General features: G+C 38.7%; 1 protein-coding gene across 1 annotated transcript in view; it reads right to left on the bottom strand.

The window, feature by feature from the left end:
• The window catches only part of LOC136861115 (meiosis-specific nuclear structural protein 1), a 162,240-nt gene that overhangs the window by 25,809 nt on the left and 111,852 nt on the right, over positions 1 to 24,579 (bottom strand). Inside the window, exons 7-8 of the mRNA XM_068228024.1 lie at positions 17,802 to 17,928; positions 7,893 to 8,096 (exon numbers count right to left, since the gene is read on the bottom strand). Of these exons, the coding sequence (XP_068084125.1) occupies positions 7,893 to 8,096; positions 17,802 to 17,928 (331 nt within the window). The remainder of the gene's footprint in view (positions 1 to 7,892; positions 8,097 to 17,801; positions 17,929 to 24,579) is intronic.

Genomic DNA, 24,579 nt, shown 5'->3' on the forward strand with positions numbered 1-24,579 from the left:
CTGCAAAAGCTCTTGCTTTGGTGGAAGATGTTCGCAGCATGCATTACGTTGCAGAAGTATTGAGTACAACACCTTCTACAATTTCCAGAACCGTACGAAGGTACAGGGAAACTGGAGGCTTTGCAAGGAGACCATGATCAGGCCCGAGAAGAGCAACATCGGAGAAAGATGACCGCTTCTTACAACTTCAAGTTCTCCGCAATCGTTACACCACCGCTATTGAAGCACGAAATCGACTCCACCAAGTTCGAGGGGTCAATGTTAGTGAGAGAACCATTCGAAGAAGACTGGAGGAAGCCAATCTTCAGTCCAGAAGACCTGCTACAGGACCGGAACTCACCAGAGAACATCGCGCAGCTCGACTGCGTTTCGCAAGGGAACATCTTGGCTGGACAGTACAACAATGGGATCAAGTGTTGTTCACCGACGAGTCACGATTTGGCCTCTGATCACCTGACGGAAGAGAGAGGGTCTGGAGAAGGCCAGGGAAAAGGTATTCCCCTTGCACATTCTCATGCAGGACGCCTTTTCACGGTGGTTCTGTGATGGTGTGGGCAGGAATCAATACAGCTGCAAGGACGGATTTAGTCTTCGTGGAGCATGGGAGCCTGACCGCACATCGGTATGTGGAGGAAATCCTTCTGGAGCATGTTGTGCCTTTCGCTCCGTTTTACACTAATGCACGACAATGCACGCCCACATGTTGCGAGAATTTTGCAACAGTTCTTGAATGAAACAGAGATTCATGCTATGGTTTGGCCTGCTTGAAGCCCCGATTTGAATCCCATTGAGCATGTTTGGGACGAGCTGGGGAGAAGAGTCCGTCAGCGCTATCCAGAGACCCTACAGGACCTATGGAACGCCCTCCTGGAAAAATGGGAGATGATTACTCAACAGGACATTACCGCATTAATCAAGAGCATGCCTGAAAGGTTGAATGCCGTCATTGCTGCAAGAGGTGGCAATACACGCTTTTGAAGATGCGAACAGAGGTCCCCGAGATAGTCTCCGAGGTACGTGAAGTGAAAGTGTGAAGTGTGTAACATTAAAACAGAGTGCATTACCTTTATGAGCTTACTCAAAATTTCCTTGAAATGTGCATCTCTCGCTTAATTGGTTCAATTTGTTTATAATCGTCTTTTCTTTTCATTGTTAGACCGTTAGATGGGACCGTACCATAATATTCCATCATAAGATGGTGGATTAGTGTCATAAAAATATCCTAAATTTAGAATAAAGTTCAGTTTTTGAAAGAAATTGAAGTGTTGAGTTCTTCGTGCCGCTCAGTGTATAAAGCACTTAATCCAATTTCTGGCCTGTCAACCATGCATAACTCGTCAATTTCAAAGTTTTTGTTGCGTCCACATTTCATTACTGTATTCTTTTCGTGATTATAGACACTGCCTGTGAATTGTTTCCAATTGTCTAAAGGAATTCACTACAATTGCACATCCTTTCTGCCAATAGCAGGTGATTAACAATAGTTTTGTTGCTTCAGTTTATCGTTTCGTAGTTACGAAAAAGCAATCAAAATAATGTATTCTAAACATTCAGGAAGTCTCTGTATAGTACACCTAATTTTTACTGCTTCTTTCTTACAATTTCTTCTCTATTCGTCTTGAGGATCGGAGGTATCTGGGTTCAAATCGTGAATACAACACTAACATATTCTCAATATTTTTTGTTACTCAGAAATTTGTTTAATTCGAAGTTATGTAATTCAAAGTCCGATTTGTTTGGTTCCAATCACTTCTAATTATCGAGTTTTTACTGTAGTAGGTTCCTTAAACACAAAATTCTCTTCATGGGGCTTATAAACAGATGTTATAGAGAAATGTGTTGTTTTGATAGTGAGAATTTTGGTGTTGTTTCCCTCTGACAAAGCAGCAGATGTGATATTATTTAAGCCAATCTTAAAGAATATGGCAGTACCATCTTTATCATGTAGCCTTTCGAGAATCTCATGCATCTGATGCTCAGTTTCTGTCCTGATGGCTCTTTCAGGATTTCTTAAACAACAATTATATCACAGTTATAGTGATAGCACAAGTCTGCTAGTAGACCTTTTTTCTGGCTGGATAGTGTTTATGGATATAACTACAAGTGCCTTGACAAAGGCCCATGGTTTTAGTTGATTTGGAGGTGAAACATCAGCTGTCAGGTCATTTTGAGTCATTTTCTGATGCTGTGCAGGGTACACCCAATTGTTCTTCTTATCTTGATTGTTTAGCATCGCAATCTTCAGTGAGGCTCCTTTCATGTATCTACCCACTGATGATGATTAACATGGTAGTTTAATGTGTTATTGCGTTCTAATCCTGCAGTTGGTTCTATCTTATTTCTTCTGTGTTGTCCACTCATAAACACATAAGACTAAAACTCTTCCATAAATGTGTAGACGAAGACTGTATTCTGAGACACATTCTGAGTAATATATTGTAGTATTTTTTTGTAATTTTATCCTCAAAGTGATGCTTATATGTAAGATACTATATTATCTAAACTACAGTATATCCCCCAGTGGGTGGGGGTGTAAATACATCCACAGAATGCCCTGCATGTGTAAGACGCGACTAAAAGGGGGTTCCCAAGGAACTCTCAGCATGGGACCGTGCAGAGATGACCCTACGGCTCTAGCTGAATGTGACATTTGTTTCCACTTGCTTGTGGCAGGCTCTTCACTTTCACCTCTCCTATTCAACTTACTTTCTTCAACTTTTGCTCTCTACCCACCCCAAAGATGTTAGGTTAATGTGGCCTAGGAAGTCCCACATTCAAGCCCTTTGTAGCCTTTCCCTTTCGCTTGCTGATACCTTCCAAAGTCCCAGTCCATGTCCTATTAAATACATGCTAAGGAAACCTGAATAGCACATTTATGTCACTCTTTAGTGCGTTCGTAACTCCCACCATCAGAAATTTAAATTAGCATTCCAGGCCAAGTTGCGCACATGTTGTACCAGCGACGACTAGCCTGGGTAAGGATTTGGTAGAGAACTTAATTTCATGGCCCTAGCATGTCGGCCTACAGCTGCAGGGAGCATTAGTCTCAAGCCAGTCTTTGTTGTGGGCGTGTGTTTGTTTAGATCGTAGATAGTAACGTCATGTGATGTGTTGATGCTTAATTTTACGTTCATAAGTGAATTATGAAACAACTTTCATAAATTTAGGCCTACTGTATGTACATATACAGCTGACGTGTTTGTGCTTAATTTCATGTTCGTAAGTGAATTGTGTGAAAACGTACATAAATTAGGTCTACTGTACTTATGCATAATGGTTTGCAAGACATTCAGTTATGGAGAAGAAGAAAGCTGGACAGTTTACAAATGATGAAAAATTAAAGTTTATTCAGAAAACGGATGCTAATCCACACATGAAACGCATGCAAATCACTTAGATTTTGAACATTCCTGTGATAACTTTAAACATAATTGTAAGTGACGTGTTGTAACGGTTCAAATCCCGTTACAAGATATTATAATAATAATTATTATTATTATTGTTATTATTATTATTATTATTATTATTATTATTATTATTTCCACATTATTCTTATTTTATCTATGAGATTACTATTATTTTGTTATAATTATTATTTATAATTGAGTGTATGCATATATACGTATATGTAGATTAACATTAAATACCTGTACAGTGAGAGTTTCGATGTATCAGATGTTGGATGTGACGTTGTTATATTGTACTATACTGGCGATTCTGCCAAGTCATCGCCACGTCATGGCTACGTCATCGTGAGCTTTTAGAATTTCGCTCAGAGAGTTGGCCGCCCCAGGGGATTTCACCATTACATGCAACAGTTTGAGGCGTTGTGGGAGTATGTCATTGTTATTTCTGGAGATTGCGTAGCTGTGTCAACCAACGTCTATAAAAGGTGGGTGCATATTGTAGCGTCAGTCATTATTTAAACGGAAGCAGTACAGTGAAGAAGTCAAAATGGATAAGTGAACAGTCATTATTTAAACGGAAGCAGTACAGTGAAGAAGTCTACTAGATGAAGAGGCCTCAGTCGGTCAGTCAACGAGTGTGAACGAGAAAACATTTACATATATCTGGATCAACATTACAACAAAGACCTAAATCTTAATGATCACGTTGAAATAAGAAATCCCTTATACGAGACTTTACCCAATTTATTACAATCTTTAAATCTAAATTTAAATAAAATCCTTAAAAATCTTAAACTAACTTCCAATAAAGATCCCAACTTCCCCTTAAAGGTAACTCCCTCCGTCCCCGCCCCTGCTAATCTTCCACAACCAATAGCCCGTAAGCTCAACCCTCCGTCCACCTCCTCTTCTCCATCACACCCCTCTTCCTCAATTCCACATCTTCAACAGCCAATAGCGCACAAGCTCAACGCCCCGCCCATTTCCTTCCCTCCATTACACACCTCCTCCCTCAGTTCCACACAGATACAATACACGACATTCAAATCTTACTCGTTCCAAGACCATATAGACAACCAGTTCATACTGCAAAAATCGAGAATGTAAATAATTGAATATACATCATTTTGCCTAAATAACCGTTTTTTCCTCTAAACTTCATATCTTTCATTCTCTTTTCATTACAGATTCTTCACCATATATTCTTCAATAGTTAGTCTATATTCAAAACTACAGCCAACAACAAGTAAGAATGTACCCATTTAACTATCAGTATACAAGTTAACAAAGGTCTATACGGCAACATTCAATTATGAACTCTTTGTAACTCCTTCAACAAGATTACGGAGACCGCGAACCCACTACGTAAATAACAAGACTAATGGATTAGTTGGATCCAACTTTATAATCTACACAGCGCCATACTACAGTTAAACATCACGACTTTTCAACAAGAAAATTTCAATGTCATCTCAAGCGGCTACTAAGTTCCATTAACCTTCTCTTCAACATGTAAATCAAGTTGCTTCCAGCCGAATTTCACTCGAACTTTGATACGGCAACTTTAGCCATAGACCTTCTTGTTATTATGTGGTTAAGGCCTAGTTTGTCTAATTCATAAAATCATTTTTTAAATCACTAGTGTAATATCATACCAACTTCAAATATTTTTTCTTCACAAACATTTTAAATGAAGTTTTAATTGTAAATTATTATTTAAGAACTCATAACAATTTCTCACATTGTATAATTTCACTCTAATCTTACATTCTCATTTTATATTTTTTACCATGACAATCAGGATCCTGATTTTTATCTTTAAGTATGAGTGTAAAAAGGCTGATGATGCCCTTTTAAAGGGCGAAACATGTCCCTTCAAATTTTAATTTAATAGGATGTAAGTCCTAATTTTGTAAATTCTATTGTATTGAATAGGTTGATCCTAATAAATTTTAGTAATATCTTAAATTATAAACTGTACCCCGATATGAAATTTCTAGATCTTGTATCTCCGGTGTATTACATGTTATGGGAGACTAAAAGGAAAGAAGGAAGGAAGGAAAGAAAGAAAGAAAGAAAGAAAGAAAGAAAGAAAGAAAGAAAGAAAGAAAGAAAGAAAGAAAGAAAGAAGAAATAAAAAGGAATAATACACGGTACATTTTTTGAAACTGAAAGATGTTATAAACGTTGATGTGTTCTGATAAGGTGTCAAGTACTCACTTCCTCCCCGCTGGTTCCTTTTGAATGTGTGCTGCCTCGCCTTGCTGTTGAGTGACTGCTAATTTAAGACAGCTGATTAGGTACGAACGTTGGCGGTGCCACGGGAGCGGGAGGAGTGATGTTATGGTAGGGGAAATAGGCTATTGATTGGAGGTTCGTATTACCGGTGAGACATTTTCTACATCTGTTTTTTCTGCAATGTTACTACTAATACATCTAATAATATAGTTGTGCTGTCTGTAATTTCATTTATGTTGTAATCAGCATTCGATTTCTGTTCTATTTCAATATAAACTTCTTTCAAATATGTTCATCTTGGTACCATCATTTATAATGTGTAGAACTGTTAAGACTTGCTATATTGTGGTAAATATATGGTAAGAATCACTCATATGCGTACTCATCACTGAATATCTATTATAATGGGCGCCAGGAAATGTTCTCCGCAGTGCCTACATGCTGCTGTGTAAGGGAGCATCAGCAGTTTAGTTGGCGGCACGGTGTCATATCTGTCACGCTTACTCGCCAAGGTCAACAGGATAGCAGAACAGGGAAGGCCACGCGTGTGAGCTGTGGGCTATCAAAATTGTCAGTGTGTATTGCATTAAGCAAGCGTTCAGATAGATTATTGGAATAGTGCAACAGGATACAAGCGGTAATGTTTACAACGGAAGAGAGAGCTTTTTAGGGTGGATTACGTTTTTCGGGAAGGCGGATCGGTTTACAGAAAATGTAAAACTAAGACTTCAAGCACGGTTTCCTAATTCAAAGTGTCCAAACCGGGACAGCGTTCAGGATTTGATAAGTAAATTTCCTGCGACCGGCTCAGTTCACGATATCCCGGGAACACGCAGGCCTACGCTTTTAAAAGACGAAAAACGATTGATGTACTTAAAGTGAATATAATTAATTATGTGCAGTCCATAATGCAAGAAGCTTTAGTGAAAGTCTTCGACAATATGTGTAGACGTGTTGAAGTCTGTTTTCAAACACAAGGACAACACTTCCAGCATCTGTTATGAATTGCTGTGATGAGTACAAAGTTTACTGTTTGTTGTATGCTTGTTTTGTTTTGATACAAGCGGCAGCAGCCATGCTCCCAAGTTAACTGCTCACGCCACCTTGTGCAGCAGCACATAGGTGCTGCGGAGAACATTTCCTGGTGCCCTGTATTTGTGTGTTCAAGGAAACATGTTATGAAGATTATTCCAGTTTGACCTATATAACTTGTTTTGCATTGTGAACATTTAAATTTATAAATACCTGTTGTCTTGTGTAATATATGGTGATAGTATATTATTTCACTATTGGTGTTGTCTGTTAATGATGAATTTCATCAACTGTGACCTTCGTTCTTCGAAAAGTTGGACCTCTTCCTTTTTTCTCTTGATTAATGTTAAGAGGGAGTCAGCTACCTCGTTGTACTTCCTCTTAAAACAATGATCAACACCACCATTTATTTATGATTTAAGGTAATGATATAAGAAAGAAAATAGTTGATTATCCTGCCAATAAAGATGAGCTCGTCGCTTTCCTGTTGGGGACAATAAGAGTAAAGCTTTTCCGGTTTCATACAGCATGTGGGACATCCCATACAGCGCAGAACATCTAACAACCCTACCTGTATTGGGCGGCGTATGCCATGGAAGGATTGAGGAGCAGGGTTCTCCCTAGGACCTTTTTAACTGTCGCACCGCCCTGACCTTTTTACAGACCACCCAGCTAACATAACCTAGATATATGCTAGTTATATAATATTAATACATATCTGAGTCGCTGGGTACTCCAAATTAAACGTAAATACTGTAAAACTGTATATTTAATAATATTTATTATTGACAGCAAAATTGCATCAATTACATCAGAGGTTAAATGTTCAACTTCAGTATTGCGTAGTGGAGTGTGGGAACAGTGTATGGATTAGCGCATACGAGCACTAGATTCCACATGATGCTACAAACCCGTATGGCACTCCACAGCAACCGAGTGATAAGCCCCGGTTACATGATTATGAACAAGCAGTAAAACACCAGTTCAAAATATTCTTATGTCTTGTTCGTGATAATAACACTATAATAGTTCAATTTGCAGTTAATGCTTACCTGTCTGATATGACTGTTAATGCCCTGAGGAGGATAAATTGAGATTTTATCATATTCATTTTTAAGTAGAATTCCCCGCCCAGCTACTCATTCGTGCCACCCGACTGATGAAAATTTCTGGGTAGATCACTGAGGAGGGGTATAAAATGGCTGTACTATTTACCTGCTCCCGGTACTGTCGCTCTTGCTCAGCCTCCTGCCTCAACTTCTCCAGTCTCTCTTCAGTCTGCTGTCTGGCCATTGAACGAAGTTCAATTCTTTGTCTCAGTCTCTTCTCCATCTCCTCTCTTCCTTCTCTTTCAATCCTATCACGTTCTTCAGCTTCCTTTAGCTCCTGAAGAATCTCTTCTCTCTCTTGCTTTCTCAACTGTGAAAAGAAAAGACAGAATACTATATAACTTATGTCTTACATCGGTCAGATATGAAAAAAAAAGAGAGCTTTGAAAATTATGTTTCACTGGTTATGAGGGAGTTTAGGGGTTGTGGCAAGGATGTAAAGGAGAGGGCATAAGTCTCTGGTAAGACCCCAACTAGAGTATAGTTCCAGTGTATGGGACCCTCACCAGAATTATTTGATTCAAGAAATGAAAAAAATCCAAAGAAAAGCAGCTCGATTTGTTCTGGGTGGTTTCTGACTAAAGAGTAGCATTAAAAAAAGGTTGCAAAGTTTGGGCTGGGAAGACTTGGGAAGAAGGAGACGAGCTGCTCGACTAAGCGGTATGTCCAGTGAATCAATAACAGTAAATTTCCAACTTTTTGATATTTATATTTGCATTAAGCAAAACAATCAATATATGTTTCATTCCACTTGGAACATCTTCAGCTGTATTACAATGCTTAGGTGAAATTACAAAGTATTTATCTTCTTAAAAACATCTTAATAAGTACCTTGTTTTACTTAAAATCTATATGAATTTCAAAAATTAAAATCAATGTGGATGGTTGAATGGGGCGGTGAAATGGGAGGGAAACGGATTTACTCATTTTAGCCTATTTTAAAACTACTCTATTCATTGGAACATACGTTATAAAAGAATGTTTTTGTTTCCAGCATGTTTCACTATGATATATGATATTCTGCTAGTCTACTAATAAAATGTTTTTGAAAAATAATTTTCCTTTGTCAGTGGTCTATATTTTACAAGGATGTTCTCTTCATCTGTTCCTTCCAAGGCGAATCTTGTTTGCTTTAATTTTATAAAAGTGTAGCTTGAATTCAATTAATTCAGGATCCCTGAAGCTGATCGCTGTCTTACTATTATTAAAAGAGCTTCCCCAAAAACTTGTTGTTGACAAAGTCTACTGTGTCCTTGGAGGAGCGACGGCTGATGCAGCCTTCCGTCTTGTGAAGTAATGATATGCGTTTTTGGGGAAGCTCTTTTAATAATAGTTGTTGTTTGAGTCATCAGTCCATAGACTGGCTTGATGCAGCTCTCCATGCCACCTTATCCTGTGTTAACTTTTTCATTTCTATGTAACTATTGCATCCTACATCTGCTCTAATCTGCTTCATATCTTGGTGTACCCCTCGTTCTTACCCCCTACACTTCCTTCAAAAACCAAATCCTACCTCTTCTTCTCGTTGAATTTAGCCAATTCAAGTTTAAAAACTTCATGTTTATTCCTATTGAACCGAGAATCTAATGGAAACAAGAGAGGTCCACCTATTCAATACCACATAATGTTATAAGAATATAACATTTTATTATACTCGGTACCGGTTTCGATGCTGGTGTGCATCATCATCAGCCAAAAATAAGAAAAATATACATAGACAAAGTTACAATAAACAATGTATAAAGTACATACAAATTTTACAAAACTGGCAAGACCTAATTAAAAACGGGATCCATAAGCATTAACCTATGACCTAAACTTAAAAAATAGCACCAACTGTCTTAAAACTATGAATATACGTCCTCTTGATAAAAGTCCTCTGAATCTGAAAACATTAAACCATGTGTGGACAAAAGATTTACTTGCTAAACATTCACTGAGTATCAGAATAACCAGTGCAAGAATTAAGAAACCATTTTTCTCTTGGTTAAAAATGGCTGTCATTAAAATAACACAACCAGTCAAAAGACGTAACTTCCTATTTTGGGTGATAAAACATATGTCTTCTCTAACATAGCCGCTTTCTTTAAGTATTAGATAACAAGATCTTTTTAATGAAAAATTTTGGCGGATGCAGTGTTTCCAGGGTACTGTTCTTGGTTCAAACTAGGACCTGAAGCAAATGAAAAAGAAAAGAATATCAAGAAAGGCTTTTTAAAAAAATCTTGTCATAAAAATTTACGTGAATAAGAGACTCACCTCTGGGAGCGTATATATTATGTGTTTTTAGATTCAGAGGACTTTTATCAAGAGGCCGTATATTCACAGTTTTAAGACAGTTGGTGCTATTTTTTAAGTTTAGGTCATAGGTTAATGTTTATGGATCCCGTTTTTAATTAGGTCTTGCCAGTTTTGTAAAATTTGTATGTACTTTATACATTGTTTATTGTAACTCTGTCTATGTATATTTTTCTTTTTTTTGGCTGATGATGATGATGCACACCAGCATCGAAACCGGTACCGAGTATAATAAAATGTTATAATTTTTCTTATAACATTATATGGTATTGAATAGGTGGACCTCTCTTGTTTCCATTAAAATTTAGCCAAATCGATCTCCTCTCACCAATTCGATTCAGTATCTCTTCATTCGCGATTCGATCTATCCATCTCATCTTCAGCATTCTTCTGTAACACCACATTTCAAAAGCTTCTATTCTCTTTCTTTCTGAGCTAGTTATTGTCCATGTTTCACTTCCATACAATGCCACGCTCCACACGAAAGTCTTCAAAAACATCTTTCTAATTCCTATATCAATGTTTGAAGTGACCAAATTTCTTTTCTTAAGAAAGCTCTTCCTTGCTTGCGCTAGTCTGCATTTTATGTCCTCCTTCTGCCATCGTTAGTTATTTTACTATCCAAGTAACAATATTCATTTACTTCTCTAAAGAACCAGAGAAACAAGGAAATGCCATTTGTCCTTGTTTCAATGACGGTGAAATCCTGACATTCACTTCCCCGCGGTAGAGAGGGAGCAACGACTGTATATGAAAATAATATTTTATATGCAGGCGGCTAACGAATGAAGGGACCGATTATCTCCCGGTATAAGGAGATCCCCTGTACCAAGTGCCAACAGTCTCTTTGAGAGTGGATGAGCGGGTATGGGTAAGGGCACTATATTGTCCTCGGGACAAGAAATTGTTCCCAAAGGCAGAGGAACCAAATTGGTCAACAGCATTAGGATGCAGAAGGCAACAGGAAACCACTGCATTAAAGATCCTGAGAGATATTCCAATAAATCCACATGGCATGGCTGCAACATCAATATCGGAGCTGGCTGTGTGGATCGTCTATCTCCGTTTGGAGACGATGTCTTAAGAAGAAGAAGACTTCATTTTCTAATTTAATATTTCCAGCATCACCTGCCTTCATTCGACTGCACTTCATTACTTTTGTTTTAGACTTATTTATTTTCATCTTGCACTCCTTACCCAGGACTTCGTCCATACCATTCAGCAGCTTCTAGAGATCTTCTTCAGTCTCAGATAGAATAACAATATCATCGGCAAATCTCAAGGTTTTGACTTCCTCTCCTTGGATTGTGATTCCCTTTCCAAATTCCCCTTTGATTTCCTTTACTGCCTGTTCTATGTAAACATTGAAAAGGAGGGGAGACAAACTGCAGCCCTGCCTCACTCCTTTTTGAATTGCTGCTTCTTTTTCAAAGCCCTCGATTCTTATCAATGCAGACTGATTTTTATACAGATTGTAGATAATTCTTCGTTCTCGGTATCTGATCCCATTCACCTTCAGAATCTTAAATAGCTTGGTCCAATCAACATTATCGAATGCCTTTTCTAGATCTACGAATGCCATGTATGTGGGCTTGTCCTTCTTGATTCGATCCTCTAAGATCAGACGTAAAGTCAGGATTGTTTCACGTGTTCCTACATTTCTTCTGAAGCCAAACTGATCTTCTCCCAACTCAGCTTCAACTTGTTTTTCCATTCTTCTGCAAATAATACGTGTTAAAATTTTGCAGGCATGAGATACTAAACTAATGGTGCGGTAGTTTTCGCACCTCTGTCAGCAATAGGTATAACAATATTCTGTCAAAAATTGGATGGGACTTCTCCTGTCTCATACATCTTACACACTAAATGGGATAACATAGCCATGCTGGTTTCTCCTAAGGCAGTCAGTAATTCAAAGGGAATGTCATCAATTCCAGGTGCCTTGTTCCTATTTAGGTCGCTCACAGTTCTGTCAAACTCTGACCTCAAAATTGGGTCTCCCAATTCATCAGCATCAACAGCCTCTTCTTGTTCCAGAACCAAGTTATCTACATCTTTACCTTGATACAATTGTTGGATATGTTCTTGCCATCTTTCTGCTTTGTCTTCTTTCCCTAGAAGTGGCTTTCCATCTGAGCTCTTAATATTCATACACCTACATTTCCTTTCTCCAAAGGTTTCCTTGATTTTCCTGTACGCAGCATCTACCTTTCCCAGAACCATACAACCTTCGACATCCTTGCACTTCTCCTTCAGCCATTCTTCCTTAGCTACCTTGCACTTTCTATCCACTTGATTCTTTAATCGCCTGTATTCTTTTCTGCCCTCTTCATTTCTAACATTCTTGTATTTTCGTCGTTCATCAATCAGGTCTAGTATCTCCTGAGTTATCCACTGATTCTTAGTTGATCTTTTCTTCCTTCCTAACATTTCTTCAGCAGCCCTATTGACTTCGTTTTTCATGACTATCTACTCTTCCTCTATTGTGTTTCTTTAGCCTTTTCATTTAGCCCTTGTGCAACATGTTTCTTGTGACAATCCCTCACACTCTTTTCTTTCAACTTGTCTATATCCCATCTTTTTGCATTCTTTCCCTTCTTCAATTTCTTCAACTTCAGATGGCATTTCATAACCAACAAGTTATGGTTAGAGTCCACGTCTGCTCCTGGGAAAATTTTGCGATCCAACACCTGGTTTCTGAATATCTCTGCCTAATCATAATTAAGTCTATTTGATACCTTCCAGTGTCTCCAGGTCTCGTCCACGTATACAGACGTCGTCTGTGGTGTTTGAACCAAGTATTGGCAAGGACAAAATTATGATCAGTGCAGAATTCAACCAGACAACTTCCTCTCTTGTTCCTTTGTCCCAATCTGAATTCTCCTACTGTATTACCTTCTCTTCCTTGGCCTACTACTGCATTCCAGTCTCCCATCACAATTAGATTCTTGTCACCTTTTACATTTTGTATTAACTCTTCATATATTCTTTTGATTTCCTCATCATCCACTGAACTAGTAGGCATATAGACCTGCACTATTGTGGTGGGCATTGGTTTGGTGTCTACCTTGACAACAATAATTCTTTCACTATGCTGGTCGTAGTAGCTTACCTGCTGCCCTATTTTCTTATTCATTATTAAATCAACTCCTGTATTTCCCCTGTTTGATTTTGTGTTGATAATTCAGTAGTTGCCTGACCAATTATTCTGTTCTTCCTGCCAACGTACTTCACTTATACCAACTACATCTAACTTTATTCTATCCATCTCCCTTTTCAGATTCTCTAACCTACCACAACGATTCAAACTTCTAACATCACAAAATGTCAGTACCCATCTTCCTGATGATTGCCCCCTCTCATGTAGTCCCCACCCGGAGATCCGAATGGGGGACTAGTTTACCTCCAGAATATTTTACCCGAGAGGAAGCCATCATCTGTACATCATTCATACAGAGAGAGCTGCATGTCCTCAGGAGTTAGTTACGGCTGTAGTTTCCCGTTGCTTTCAGCCGCGTAGCAGTATCAACACAGCTAAGGCATGTTGAGTATTATTACAAGGCCATTTAAGTCAATCATCTAGACTGCTGCCCTTGCAACTTACGAAAGGCTGCTACCCCCCTTTCGATGAACCAATCCTTAGTCTGGTCTCTCAACAGATACCCATCTGATATGGTTGCACCTGCGGCTTGGCTATCTGATTCATTGGGACACACAAGCCTCCCCACTGCGACAAGGTCACATGGTTCGCAGGGGAGGTTAATAATAGTAAGACAGCAATAAGCTTCAGAGATCCTGAATTAATTGAATTCAAGAGACACTTTTATAAAATTAAAACAAACAACATTTGGCTTGGAAGGAGCAAATGAAGAGAATATCCTTGTAAAATATAGAACAGTGACGAAGGGAAATTATTTTTCAAAAACATGTTATTAGTAGACTAGCAGAATATCATATATCATAGTGAAAAGTGCTGGAAACAAAAACATTCTTTTATAACATCTATTCCAATGGATAGATACAGTTTTAAAATGGGCTAAAATAAGTAAATCCATTTTCCTCTCATTCCACCACCCCATTCAACCATCCACATTGATTTTAATTTATTTCAATTTTTTAAATTCACATAGATTTTAAGTAAAACAAGGTACTTATTAAGATTTTCTTAAGAAGATAAATACTTTGTAATTTCAGCTAAGTGTTGTATTACAGCTGAAGCTGTTCCAAATGGAATGAAACATGTATTGACTGATTTGCTTAATGCAAATATAAGTATCAAAAACGTGGAAATTTACTATTACTGATTCATTGTAAATACGATTTGATATGGGAAATGAAGCTGATTTCTTGCAATAAGTGGTATGTTCCAAGCTGTCAGTGGAGAGATGGCATGGGATGACATTAGTAGACAAGGGGTGGTGTCTTTAAAAGTAGGAAAGATCACAATATGAAGATAAAGATGGAATTCAAGAGGACAAATTGGGGCTAATATTTGTTTATAGGAGGGGAGTTAGGGATTGGAATAACTTATGATGGGAGATGTTCAATAAATCTCCAATTTCTTTGCAATCATTTAAGAAAAGGCTAAGAAAACAACAAATAGGGAATCTGTCACCAGGGCGACTGCCATAATGCAGATCAGTAATGATTGCTTGAAGATTAATAACTAAAACATGATATGCCCAATACTATAAGAAATGTTTATAATAATAAGTTCTGAGATTTGTAATAGTAGTTTAAGCTGCTGAAGAAGAGAACTTTGGTTCTTGAAACATGTTCGGTGTATTGAAATTGTAATAAACATATTAGTGTTGACAAAGTGGACATTCGTATTTAATATGATATATTGGTTGTCAATACGGATCAATTTACTATTGACCATTACGGTTAAGATGATCAATTATAAAGGATTAGTATTACAAAAATGTTGCAAACTTTGGGCTGATAAGACAAGGTAGTAAGGAGACAAGATACACAAATGAGTAGTACGTTCTGAGCTGTCCTTGGCGAGATGGCGTGGAATGACATTGGCAGACGAATAAGCTTGAGCGGAGCTTTTAAACGTAGGAAAGATCATAATATAAAGTTGGAATTCAAGAGGACAAATTGGGGCAAATATTAATTTATAGGACAAGGACTAAGGGATTGGAATAATTTATCAAGGGAAATGTTCGATAAATTTCCAAGTTCTTTGAAAACTTTTAAGAAATAGATATGTAAACAACTGATAGGGAATCTGCCGCCTGGGCAACATACCTAAGTGCAGATCACTGATTGATTGAGTGACTGATTGATTGATTGATTGATTGATTGAAGTTTTACTACATATACATACATTAAAAAATGGAAAACAAACTAAACTAGGATGTCCAGTTGTTTCAGACAATGAATGGATGTCTTGGTGAATCGGAAGTGATTTATTCGCCTGTATTTTATGTACTTCGTAGACAAGACTGCTCATGCGGTGTAGACCTGGTGGAAGGATGTGGCTAAGGACTGGAAGCCAGTGCAGTGGGGTTGTTTTATCCGCATTGTTTCCTTGGATGGGAAACCGCTTCACACCACAAGAGCTGAGAGAGAATTCCCACCCACAACTACCTGGGTACACAGGGGTAAGATGAGAGCATCCCCACATTAGAACTCTGGTACAGTGACAAGGTACCAATCACACACAGCTGTCATGGTCACTTTATAGATGAGTGACCACACACTCACAAGGGAACACAGTAAAAGTGAGTCACACACAAATTTAAAAATAAATAAATAGCTTGCTGCATTGTCACCACAGTCTTGACAGAGAGTACCCCAGCATTTAATTTATTCATGATCATATAGAGACAGAGGTAACGATACTGGTCCACAGGAAACAAAGTGCTATATACAGTAGAACCTCGATAATTCGAAATTGGTTAATTCAAAATCCTGCCTAATTTGAAGAAGCTCTAATTCTCAGAAATGCTGGGTATGGTTCTTAATGATATTTAAATTGTTAAATTCAAAATACGGATAATTCGTAATTCAAAGAACAATGTCAGCCCCATTACTGAAATTCAGACTTTTAATTCAAAACTGCCTTTACATTTTAAAAAATAGTATTTTTCAGAGTAATTTAAAACCAAAATGTATCCCCATCATAATAGAACGCGTCTTCTGGAACATGCAGAGGTAGCTTTCTGCACTTCCACTCACTCAGGCATGTCTAGAGTGTGTTTCATATTTGCTAAGTCCGACTGAAATCGTGATTCTTTTGTATTCAGCGTTTTAAGAAACACCACAATATCACACAGCAGGCAGTGTGCAGAATCCGTGAACACCGGTGATGCTGACAGTTGGGGAAAAAGCTCACATAATCAATTTGTACACACCGAACAATATTGTCAGTGCTGATGAAACTGCATTGCTTTTTTCAACGTCCAGCCTGGATGGACTTACGGTTTTAAAAGAGAGAAGTGCCAGCCGGGAAATCGTACAAAGGTACGGGTCACTGTACTGTGTTGCAATGCTCACAGAAGCGAGAGACTTCCCCCCCCTCGTCATAGGAAAGTTCGATAAGCCACGATGTGTTAAGGGCATCAGGCACTTCCGTGCAAGTACAAGCCATCTAAAAAATGCAAACAATAAAGTAATCCAAAAGATACAGCATCTGCACAGGGGAGCCAGCATAATTTGCCCTCTTCTTTGAATCCTGTGCTTTTTCTTTTGTTCCATCAGGTTACGTTTGTCAGTAATTTATCCAAGTGCATTATTTCTGAATTACAAATTGGCGGTTAATTCAAAATCACGTAATTTGAAGTCCAATTTCTGTGTCCCAATGACTGTGAATTAACGAGGTTTTACTGTAGCTGTATTTACATTTCTAAAATCACGTAGCCTGAGGCATACCTCTATGCAAGCAGAGAAGCAAATGGTAGGCAACAGATGCGCATGCCACTATCAGATCCAACTTTGTGTGTAATGTCTACATCATTTCTACCTGTGTGTTCTGTACCGACTGTGAGCTCAAGAAGACAGTGACGAATGTGTTGAGCAAAGAGGTGGCCAAAGTAGTAGTTGCTGCTGTTTTAGTTCTTGCGATTGATGGCCAGAAAAAGGAGGGAATTCTGTTGGGTAAGCAGATACCTATGAAGACAGTGTCAGTTTGGCTGTTGTAGAGGAAGTCAGATGGACCGAAAGAGCTTTGTTTAGGAACTTTACCCGTACATTAGTGACAAATCTTTATACAAACAGTTTGACCACTCCATATCAACAAACAGTGAACATCATTACACCATGAAACATGCACAATAATCAAAGAGAGGCAAATAAACACATGTCTCCCAGTCTGAGAGGAGACTTGCATTTACTTGTGTCCACCCTTCGCACACCTATTTTATGTACGCCTCTTCACTTGTGTTCTGTTGCCTCTGCACATGCAATCAACACATGGGTTATACTGCATACATAGCTGCACAAATGGAAACGCAGCTTAATGGGCATACATTACACTATCAGAAAAGGGGCGCTTCATGCACTGGGTCTAGAAGAACTACCCCTCCTGTGTCAAAGGGTTAATAAGTGAAATGGAGGGAGCATAAATAAACAGATATGAATCAGGTACTACAATACTCATGCAGAAGTAAGAAGTTTAGCATAAAATAGAGGAACATGGAAGGAGAAATCAAACCAATCAATGAACTTTATTATTTGAACATCAAGGTTGTTACTACAGGTTACTTACATCTTCTTCGTAGATTTGCTGAGCTAATTTATTGATTACAGCAGCTTTCATTTCTTCTTTTTCTCGTATACCTTTAAGTGTATCCTGCTGTTTCATATTCTGCTGCTCCATGAATTCCAGAAGACGTCTGAAAATTATATTTAATTTAAGACAGATTTCTAAATTGTGGATCTGATGCACAGATAGGTTATACTTCATAATATTTGTACACTATTGCAATTAATAAGGTGTAACAGGTAAAGACCACATGGAGTGCAATGGCCAATAACAATCACAAAATACAATTAATAGATCAGAGATTCACTGAAATGCAATTTAAAAAAAAAGAAAGCCACACATACAAACAGCGTACATTGATGTAAGAGATGTATTATATCTTGGTATCTCCTTCAAGATGATGATATATATATATATATATATATATATATATATACAGGGTGAAGCGAAATTCGTGCACTCGGGCGTCGCAGCGCGACTCCTCACATGCCAGCAATAAAAAAAAAAGTTCGTCCTGCGAGTATATCCGGCAGAAAAACAATGTTGAAGAGTGGCAATCTGGCAACACCGTAACCACATGTAAGGTAACTATCTCTATCAGCATATATTAGTCGTGCTGTACAGATGGTGCAGTGGATAGAGTTTTGGGTTAGCATGCAGGAGGTCGAGGGGGTCGATCCTGGTTTGAGGCATGTGTTTTTTATTTCATAAATGTAGTCCAGGTGGTATGGTATCTGGCATCTTAATCGTCAACAGCGATTGCAGCGGGTCCTCTAGAAACCATTTGCACTTACATACTACGATCCTAGAAATGCACGAACATTCGTTTTCATTGGTCATGGGCGTGAATTTATTCGCACCACTTCATCTACTAGATGTGTTACGTGTTCAGCGTTACTAAATTTTGTAAATGTAGGGTACATGTGACCTAAGAAACGGTGTCTTACTGTATTACAGTATGTAATGTCCGATGAAAATTAGCACATAAAAAAGTGCGTCTCAACCTAGGATCGAACCCTCGACCTCCTGCATGCTAACACAAAACTCTATACACTGCACCAACTGCACAGCACAACTAACATGTGCTGACAGAGGTAGTTACCCTACATGTGGTTACAGTGTTGCCAGATTGCCACTCTTCAACGTTCCTTTTCTGCCGGATATACTCGCAGGACGAACTTTTGTGAGAGACATTTTTTTATTGCTGTCAAGTGAGGAGTCGCGCTGCGACGCCCGAGCGCGCGAATTTCGCTTCACCCTGTATATTATATATATGTGTATAATATGTTATCCTTTCCAGTGATTTATACAAAATAGTGATTTACTATTGTCGCCAGTGTGTGTGTATTTGCATTTATTTTACATAATTTATGCTCTTACAATTAGGTTAAGATGTACACAAGCTACAGGAGCTTAGTATGTACAACTAAATACTCCCATCGCAGTGTATGTCCATGACTAGATCGAGCTGCATAGTGTTCTGAGTGCATTATTATGTTGCATATGGAATCAAACTTGCATTACCAACAAACTCGAGTTAAGGGATTCCAGACTTCAAATATTTCTGAGAAGAGAGGTGTAATTAAAATAGGATCTCAGAGACCCCCTACTAAACATAAAAACAAACATTAAAAATTGTCAAAAATATTTTAATTGAAAAGAAACCTACCTACAACCTGTTTTCCAGTCTTTGACCGGGTCAGGGATGGTGATGAATGAATCGTATATAGGCTGTTATAACGATGGGGTCGCCACTCCCAAAGTGTCAAAAATATTTTATTTATGAAAGTGAATTGTGGTGATGTGGTTATAAGATGTTGAATAAACTACTTTGCTGATCTTGTCTTCTTCTCTTTTCAAGAATAAAAACAGCTAGGAATATTTAAAGAATATCTACAAAGCACACCATTCTTGTAATCATATAACATGTGAAAAGCAACTTAAATATTCAGAAAAACTCTAAGAATTGAATGTTTTTGAATACTCAGTACTGGATTTCAATAGAGCAGTACAATGCTGAAGTGAAAAGAAAGGGCCATACTTCCACATTTTAGGCTGGCTGTATGTTCTCCAGGAAAGCAAGAGCTTGCCTTTTCGTCATGACAAGAATGACAAATTTGCAAGTAATGAATTTCATATTTGGTTACTTATTGACTTGACAATTTGTTAACAAAATTCTTTATTTTTATTTATTTTTTTTTTTGCTAGGAGATTTACGTCGCACCGACACAGATAGGTCTTATGGCGACGATGGGATAGGAAAGGCTTAGGAGTTGGAAGGAAGCGGCCGTGGCCTTAATTAAGGTACAGCCCCAGCATTTGCCTGGTGTGAAAATGGGAAACCACGGAAAACCATTTTCAGGGCTGCCGATAGTGGGATTCGAACCCACTATCTCCCGGATGCAAGCTCACAGATATTCAGAATGATTTAATTATTTTTTTAAAAAGTGTGGGTACAGTTATCGCCCATGAAATAAAGAATTCTAAAGTCTTCTTATGTCATAGATGAAACTTCTGTTGTAAGTAATACCATTTTTTGGTAAGTAATAGGTAATGGTAAAGGTAAACAGATATAAGTTCTGACATAAAGGCAGAGGCTCTCTTGAACCACATTCTCAGCATAATTAATGATTTTCTTGTTCATATAAGCTTATTGCACAGACATATGATAGACCATGGCAGATCATAAACAAATTGCAATTAGAACTCAGAGAGCATAAATCAGCCATATTCTTCTCAGCTATGCACTAAACCTTTTGTTATTTCAGTCAACTAGTTTTACAAAGGAAGTAAAGTCTATTCTCAGAGATCTAAGTTTTAGATTTTTTTCCCTACATCAATTAAGAAAATTATGTTTGGATGTGTATTTGAAAAAAAAAAAAAAATTCCCTCCAACCCTCTAACTCTCAGGAATTTTCTAAGTCGTTTAGTGCGAACAGTTAAATAAATCTGTGTCCTCACCTTGAGGTGGTGCAGGTCTTTTCAGATACCCCCCACCAATGAAGGTGAGTCGCATGGACACTTTTAAGCACATATCAGCCCTCCTGCCATTCTTAAATTTCTGGCAGTACCTGACATCGAGCCAGTACCCCCGAGGATGCCAGCTGATGGTGCTAAGCATTACACTACAGAGATGGACAGTGCGAACAGTCAAAGAGAACAAGGTCGGCATGGAAAATTTGTTTGAGTCAATGTTCAGAAATGAAACTCAGAATGGGAACAAAATGCTGTTATATCATTCGTGACAGGGAGTAAGCAAATACGTCATGTTATATCGGATCCTCACATTATAAGTTACTGATTTAATTTTCAAAAGTTAGCAGAAGAAAATAATTATTAAACAATGAAAATGAAATTTTCTGAAATATGTTGTTGTAGGCTTATTCATTTGTCTCTGTTTTAAAGGTTTCATACTTATGTCCCTAAATGCAGCTCCTTTTGACTGGTACTCTATCCCTGGCGCGGAAGAATGTAGCAGGCTTTTTAACCACGTTAATGGATTTCACTTTTAATTTCAACAGTTTTTACAAACATATTTCAGTACTCTGAATTTCCCTTCCAAGAAAAAAAACAGTCAGACATTTATTACACACACACACACACACACACACACACACACACACACACACACACACACACACACACACACACACACACACACACACACACACACACACACACACACACACACACACACACACACACACACACACACACACACACACACACACACACACACACACACACACACACACACACACACACACACACACACACACACACACACACACACACACACACACACACACACACACACACACACACACTCTCTCTCTCTCTCTCTCTCTCTCTCTCTCTCTCTCTCTCTCTCTCTCTCTCTCTCTCTCTCTCTCTCTCTCTCTCTCTCTCTCATTATAGACTGTTATGCCTTTCAGTGTTCAGTCTGCAAGCCTCTGAGAATTTACTAAACGTCGCCACAATCCTCGATTTGCAACTAGTGTTGTGGCCTCATTCAGTTCTATACCTCTTCGTGTCTAACCATCGTCGTCTTGGTCTCCCTCTACTTCTCTTACCCCCCATAACAGAGTCCATTATTCTCCTACGTAACCTATCCTCCTCCGTTCGCCTCACGTGACCCCACCACCGCAGCCGGTTTATGCGTACAGCTTCATCCATCGAGTTCATTCCTAAATTAGCCTTTATCTCCTCATTCCTAGTACCCTCTTGCCATTGTTCCCACCTGTTTGTACCAGCAATCATTCTCGCTACTTTCATGTCTGTTACTTCTAATTTATGAATAAGATATCCTGAGTCCACCCAGCTTTCGCTCCCGTAAAGCAAAGTTGGTCTGAAAACAGACCGATGTAAAGATAGTTTCGTCTGGGAGCTGACTTTCTTCTTACAGAACTTCTTACAGAATACTGTTGATCGCAACTGCGAGCTCACTGCATTAGCTTTACTACACCTTGATTCAATCTCTCTTACTATATTACCATCCTGGGAGAACACACAACCTAAATACTTGAAATTATCGACCTGTTCTAGCTTTGTATCACCAATATGACATTCGATTCTGTTGAATTTCTTACCTACTGACATCAACTTAGTCTTCGAGAGGCTAATTTTCATACCATACTCATTGCACCTTACTTTGAATGGTATACTAATCAATGAGATACCTCGATAGTTGTTGCAATCCTTCCTGTTCCCTTGCTTATAGATAGGTGCAATTACTGCTTTTGTCCAATCTGAAGGTACCTTACCAACACTCCACGCTAATTTTACTACTCTATGAAGCCATTTCATCCCTGCCTTCCCACTGTACTTCACCATTTCAGGTCTAATTTCATCTATTCCTGCTGCCTTATGACAATGGAGTTTATTTACTATCCCTTCCACTTCCTCAAGCATAATTTCACCAACAACCTTTTCCTCCTCCCCATGAGCTTGGCTGTTTGCAACACCAACCAGGATGATTTCCTTTTACATTGAGAAGATGTTCAAAATATTCCCTCCATCTCTTTAGTGATTCCCTGGGATCTATTATGAGTTCACCTGAATTACTCAAAACACTGTTCATTTCCTTTTTCCCTCCCTTCCTAAGATTCTTTATTACTGTCCAGAAAGGTTTCCCTGCTGCTTGACCTAGCCTTTCCAGGTTATTACCAAAATCTTCCCATGACTTCTTTTTGGATTCAACAACTATTTGTTTCGCTCTGTTTCTTTCATTTACGTACCAATCCCTGTCTGCCTTGGCCCTTGTTTGGAGCCTTTCTGATAAGCCTTCTTTTTACATTTACAGGCTGCTCTCACTTCATCCTTCCACCAAGATGTTCGCCATTTCCCATCTTTACACACAGTTGTTCCTAGGCATTCCCTTGCTGTTTCTATTACAGCATCCCTGTATGCCACCCATTCACTTTCTATATCCTGAACCTGCTTACTGTCTACTGTTCGAAACTTCTCACTAATCATATCCATGTACTTCTGTCTAATTTCCTCGTCCTGGAGACTTTCTACCCTTATTCGTTTGCAGACAAATTTCACTTTCTCTACCCTAGGCCTAGAGATACTTAGTTCACTACAGATCAGATAGGGGTCTGTATCATCGAAAAATCCGCAAAAAACTCGTACATTCCTAACAGATTTCCTGAATTCAAAGTCTGTTAAGATATAGTCTATTATGGATCTGGTACCCCTAGCCTCCCATGTGTAGCGGTGAATAGCCTTATGCTTGAAGAATGTATTCGTAATAGCTAAACCCATACTAGCACAGAAGTCCAGCAAACGCTTCCCATTCCCATTAGCTTCCATATCTTCCCCACATTTACCAATCACCCTTTCGTATCCTTCAGTTCTATTCCCAACTCTTGCATTGAAATCGCCCATTAGCACTATTCTATCCTTGCTGTTCACCCTGACCACGATGTCACTCAATGCTTCATAAAACTTGTCAACTTCATCCTCATCTGCACCCTCACATGGTGAATACACGGACACAATTCTTGTCCTAATTCCTCCCACTGACAAATCTACCCACATCATTCGCTTATTTACGTGCCTAACAGAAACTATGTTGCGTGCAATGGTATTCCTGATAAAGAGCCCTACCCCAGACTCTGCCCTTCCCTTTCTAACACCCATAAAGTACACTTTATAATCTCCTATCTCTTCCTCATTATCTCTCCTTACCCGAATATCACTTACTCCTAGCACATCCAGATGCATCCTCTTTGCTGACTAAGCCAGTTCTACCTTCTTTCTTCCATAAGCCCCATTAATATTGATAGCTCCCCATCAAATTCCGTTTTGTTCGCCAAGTTGTTTCCAAGGAGTCCCTCGCCTGTCAAATGGGAGTGGGACTCCATTACTCCCATAGGTCCGAGGCTTGCTTAAAGTGTTCTGAGCTCGGTAAATTCATGAAGCAGGATGCTGCCCTACCTGCACATAGTCCAAGCCGCCTGAGCACAAGGAGGGCCACGACTCAGAATATGTCCGAGATGCCCACTCCTATTCCATAACAACTGGTATCCCGACTCTCAGGACCACTTACTAGGCCACTCAGCCGTTGCCCATGGTTCACGAACGAGGACGTGACTACAGTAACCCACAAACATGAACCATAGACATTTATTACTGTAATAATTCATACAAAGAATTTATCTAGCATAAATCATTTCAGATTAAGAAAATCAAAGTAATATTAAATATAATCACTTAATCCAGAATGCTCAGTATCGGCAAAGAACAGGAATTACAAGACTAACAGGCAATTTTGATG

Source organism: Anabrus simplex, chromosome 1 (assembly GCF_040414725.1).
Source record: "Anabrus simplex isolate iqAnaSimp1 chromosome 1, ASM4041472v1, whole genome shotgun sequence".
NCBI classification, from domain to species: domain Eukaryota; kingdom Metazoa; phylum Arthropoda; class Insecta; order Orthoptera; family Tettigoniidae; genus Anabrus; species Anabrus simplex.